Genomic DNA, 5044 nt, shown 5'->3' with positions numbered 1-5044 from the left:
CCATCTTAACCATTTTTAAGTGTACACTTCAGTAGCGTTAAGTATACTCACAGTGTTGTGCACAACTCTTTTGAAAAACTTGGAACGTATATTTTGATTGATCATCAAATGTATCTTTAAGTGAAATGTTCTGCTTGTTCCCATCATTTTCTCTTCTGTAACCTTCTTTGATGTGGCTTTAAAACTTGCATGGGATTGTAAGAATCCAGGTTCCTTGGAGTTCCTTGGTGGTCTCACTTATCTGATTGTGGGAAGGCTGTTGGAACCGGAGCTGTCTGGCGGTGTCTGGAGAGCACATCATCCAGTGGTGGGGAGAGAGTGCTGGGGGGAGAGGGCTGCATGGGGACTGGCCAGCTGGACCGCATGGACCTTATCCAAAGACTGGCTACTTCTAGCTCCTCCCAATGGTTGTAAGGTGGGAATATGGGCCCAGTGCTGCCAGATTTTCTGATTTTTTAAAAGAGACACTGGAAATCCAAGTTTTACATGAAATTTCCTGATTTTTAAATGTTGGCAGCTAACATAAGATTTTTTTTTTTAAAAAAAAGCATGCTTAAAACACCAACAACAGTAATAACAAACAATCTGTGAGCCATATCAGCCTGGGAGCCACCTGTTTCAGACCTCTAATTTCATCCCCCCTAATTATGGTAGAGATAGGAAATTGAGACCCCAAGATAGGGTAATAACTTTCCCCAAAGTTGTATAATGGTTCAGTGGTCAGATCAGGACTTGAATTAAATTTTCCATTACGGAAGTCTGAAGTTTATTCTTGGGCAGATACAGATATACCTGGTCTATGTATGTATGTATCTATCTACTTATCTATTTGGCGTGTCTCTAATGAAGTACAGGTGTCTTGTTACAAAATTAAAAGTAATTAAAACAGATTTGTTTCTGAGGCTGGATAGCTTAGTGGTTAAATGCAGGAACTCCAGAGCTGAATTCCCTGAGTTTGAGTTTGGCTCCAGATCTTACCAACTGTGAGATACTGGGCAGATCACTGAACCTCTCTGTGCCTTAGTGTTCCCTCCTGAAAAAGGAATGATAAAGTAATTATGGAATTAAAGGAGGTAATACATATAAAGGACTTAGAATAGGGCCTAGAACATAGAATTGCAGTTTGGGTGTTATCCATGCTGCTGCTGCTGCTGCTGACGGTGGTGATGACGATGGCCGTGATGGCCTTGCTGTTGGTGCTGATGAAAGTGATCACGATAGTGGTGATGCTGATGACATTGATGGCAGTGATACAGGGGTCATGGTGATGATAATGAAGAAAAAGAATAGAAAGCTCTTGATTCCCAAGACTGTAAAGTAGGAATGATTTATATGACTAAACGACGTGTCAGTTTACAGAGCACCCTTTAGGATTCCTTTAAATGGCAGTCTCCATCTTTTGTACAATAATGGAACTTACCACAGGTCCCAGAACTTGTCCGTTAGTTGAGATGAGATGTTCGTTGTTCCTTGTTTGTAGTCTTTCTGGCTACTAATCTTTCCAGTTTGCCTGTTCTGCCTGGTAGGGCCTCGTTGTTCTTAAACCCCATGACAGCTGGTTTTGAACTCTTCATGGGCCCCTTGTCCAAGCTCTTGGCGACGTCCTGTTGACCTGTGCCTGTTTGTGTCCTCAGGAGTGGAATGTCACGTGGAACACCAGCAGCCCCGACTTCACCAAGTGCTTTCAGAACACCGTCCTCGTGTGGGTGCCTTGCTCTTACCTTTGGGCCTGCTTCCCCTTCTACGTCCTCTATCTCTCCCGCCATGACTGGGGCTACATTCAGATGACACATCTCAACAAAGCCAAAACTGTAAGTCACGTGGGAGTTTATCATGATGTGTGTGTTGTGGGTGTGTGTGTGCTGGGGTGGGGAATATGGTGGTTGTGAAAACTGACATGTTCCTTCTGCTTAATTGGCCCTGAGTTCCTTTTACTGGGAGACAGAATAATAATGTGGCGGGTAAAGGCTGGGGCTCTGAGTTCAGACGTGGGTTCAGATATCGGCTCTGCCACTTACTAGCTGTGTGGCTTTGAGCAAATTTCTTTTTTCCTTCCAGTTTTATTGAGATACAGTAGACATGCAGCACTGTGTACGTTTAAGTGTACAACATAATGATTTGACTTACGTCGTGAAATGATTATCACAGTAAGTTTTGTGAACATCCACCATCTCGTATAGGAACAAAATCAAAGAAATGGAAAGAAAGTTTTTTCTTTGAGCAAATATCTTAACTTCCCTGAGCCTCAGTTCCCCCATGATTATAGTGGGGGTGATAGGATCTATCTCACGAGATTATCTGGAGGTCTTCCTCCCTGACCAAGGATGTCTTTTTATTTTTTTTTAAAGATTTATTATTTACTTATTTATTTATTTAATTTACTTTTGGCTGTGTCAGGTCTTAGTTGCGGAACGCAGGATCTTCGTTGAGGCACGCGGGCTCTTTGTTGTGGTGCGTGGGCTCCAGGGTGCACGGGCTCCGTAGTTGTGTCATGCGGGTTCCAGGGTGCGTGGGCTCTGTAGTTTGTGGCACATGGGTTCTAGTTGTGGCACATGGGCTTAATTGCCCCGTGGCATGTGGGATCTTAGTTCCCTGACCAGGGATCGAACCCGCATCCTCTGCATTGTAAGGCGGATTCTTTATCACTGGACCACCAGGGAAGTCCCAAGGATGTCTTTTTAATTTAAAAAAAGTTTTTATCTTGAAATAGTTTCAAACTATAGAAAAGTTGCAAGGATGATACTAAGCACTCCCCAGCCCTGTATACCCTTTACTCATAGTCACCGATGTTTAACATTTTGCCACATTTAACATTTTAACCTCATCATTCTCTTTTGCTCTCTCCATATACATGTATTATTTATGTTTTTCTGAATCATTTGGGAAAAGCTAGCATCTACAACGCCCTTTTACCTGTGATTCTTCAGTGTATCTTTTCTCAAAACAGGGATATTCTCTTATATAACAATAGTACAGTAAATTCAGGAAATTTAACATGGACACAATACTTAAAAAAAAAACCTACTGTGTGTATTCCAGTTTTGTCACTTGTCTCAATACTGTCCTTTCTAGCACCCCCCTCCCCCTCCCCCCACTTCAAGGTCATGCGTTGCATCTAGTCACACTTTATTTTTCTGTAATTTTGGAAGAACTTTTCACCTTTCTTTGTGTTTTATGACATTGGCATATTTGGAGCGCGTGGGCCAGTTAGTTTAGAGTCAGTTCCTCAACTTGGGCATTGGGACGATGTTCCCTCATGATTAGATTCTGGCTGGAAAACTACAAAAGGGATGTGGGGTCCTTCTCTGGTTACATCTAAGGCCGCATGGCGTCCGTCTGCCCCTCAGTGATCGGCTTAATTTTGTTCCTCTGGTCAGCGTGTCTGGTTTCTCCGCTGTGCAGGTGCTGGTTTTCCCCTCATAAGGATGAGCTTTCTGGGGGAGACACGTGAAGGGCATGTATATACCTGCTCCTCATTCCACTTTCTCCTCTTGACTTAGCATGTGTCTCAGTCCTTTTTTAAGCCACATTTCCCAAAATTTATTTCCATAAGCCCTTGGCAAACAGGAAAACTTGAGTGATTTTACTGAAGCTGTCCCCTTGCCTATAACACCGCCGTCCAAACCTGTCTCGTTCAGACCACAATCCAAGCCTATCTCAACATGCTGTCGGCTCCCCTATCCTCAGCTGGATCTGATGTCTTCCTCTTAGACTTCTGGAAGCGCTTTGTACTTCTCTTGGGGAACAACATCTCCCTTTAAAATGTAAATCAGATTTTATCCGTGCCTTGCTCAAAAAACCTCTAGTGGCATCTCATTATAGGGAATAAAACCTGGACGTCCTCACAGTGGCCCCGCTTAGTCTGGCTCCAGGCTCCTCTTCAGCCATCTCCTGCCACACCCACGGCTCATGCCACAGCAGCTGCAACCTTACTGAGCACATTCCTACCTCAGGACCTTTGCACTTATCCTCTGCCTGAATTGTTCTTTCCCTCAAATAGTCACTGTTGGCTCTTTACCCGGATGTCACCTGATGGGAGAGGCCTTCTCTGACCACCCTATCTAATCTGTTTTATTTCTCCTTATATTACTTCTTGCTGGCATTATAGTATGTATTTTTCAGTTTGTTTCTTGCCTGTTTCCTTCCACTGGAATCACAGCTCCATGAAGGCAGTGACTTCTGTCTGTTTTATTCTGTTGTATCCTTGGCACCTTGGCAAGTATGTGGCCCACAGTAGGACCCCAGTAAATTTTGGTTGGATGAATGGTCATCGTGAGAGGCGTCCTGTGCAGGCTGCTGGGGTTACAGATGTAGATAAGCCAGAGACTTGCGTTTTCAGGTGCTGGGGAGAATAGTGACCACACAGAGTTGTGCCTGTGGTGCAGGAGAGATACAGACCAGTGTGGGACGGCCCAGGTGCTGGCACACCCTACCTAGGGCTTGTCTGTGTTCCAGAGGATACATGCTGTATCTGAAGACCACAGCTGATGGTTTAGGGGGTGGCTGGTGCCCCCAAGGCTGAGATTTTTGCACAGGTGCTGGGGGAAGTTCCGTTGCTGTCCGTTGTAAGATGTGTATGTACTTCTCTTCCAGGCCTTGGGATTTTTGCTATGGATTGTCTGCTGGGCAGACCTCTTCTACTCTTTCTGGGAAAGAAGTTTGGGCAAGCTCCTGGCCCCAGTGTTTCTGGTCAGCCCAACCCTCTTGGGCATCACCATGGTAAGTAGGGGCTGGCACTGTGGAGACCAAAAGTAGTGGCTGGCATTTAGAAATGAAATGATCTCACAGTAGAAATCCAGAAATACAGCTGTGTTAGGTGAATTTGATGTGGTCTTGGGGTGGGGGGTAGGGAGAAAGGGATGATGGGGCTGAGGCCTAAAGGATGAGCAGGATGTTAAAAAGTTGAAGGGGCTGGGGGTAGAGGATGATCCAGTTGGAGAGAATAGCATGTGCAGAAGTCCTGGGGTCGGAGAGAGAGAGTGAGAGTTGGCCTGTGTGGCTGGGGCAGAGACAGTAAGGAGGGGAGAGCAGGGGGGAGGGAAAG

The 5044-nt window shown here is 45.1% G+C and overlaps 1 protein-coding gene across 1 annotated transcript in view; it reads left to right on the top strand.

Moving 5' to 3' along the window:
- Positions 1 to 1136: 1136 nt before the first annotated feature.
- ABCC1 (ATP binding cassette subfamily C member 1 (ABCC1 blood group)) overlaps positions 1137 to 5044 on the top strand; it is a 94542-nt gene continuing 90634 nt past the window's right edge. The window contains exons 1-3 of the mRNA XM_007466968.1: positions 1137 to 1223; positions 1635 to 1811; positions 4594 to 4719. Coding sequence (XP_007467030.1) covers positions 1137 to 1223; positions 1635 to 1811; positions 4594 to 4719 — 390 coding nt within the window. The remainder of the gene's footprint in view (positions 1224 to 1634; positions 1812 to 4593; positions 4720 to 5044) is intronic.

This window comes from Lipotes vexillifer, unplaced genomic scaffold, assembly GCF_000442215.2.
Source record: "Lipotes vexillifer unplaced genomic scaffold, Lipotes_vexillifer_v1.1 scaffold232, whole genome shotgun sequence".
Lineage (NCBI taxonomy): Eukaryota > Metazoa > Chordata > Mammalia > Artiodactyla > Lipotidae > Lipotes > Lipotes vexillifer.
This window is presented reverse-complemented; position numbering and strand designations above follow the sequence as displayed.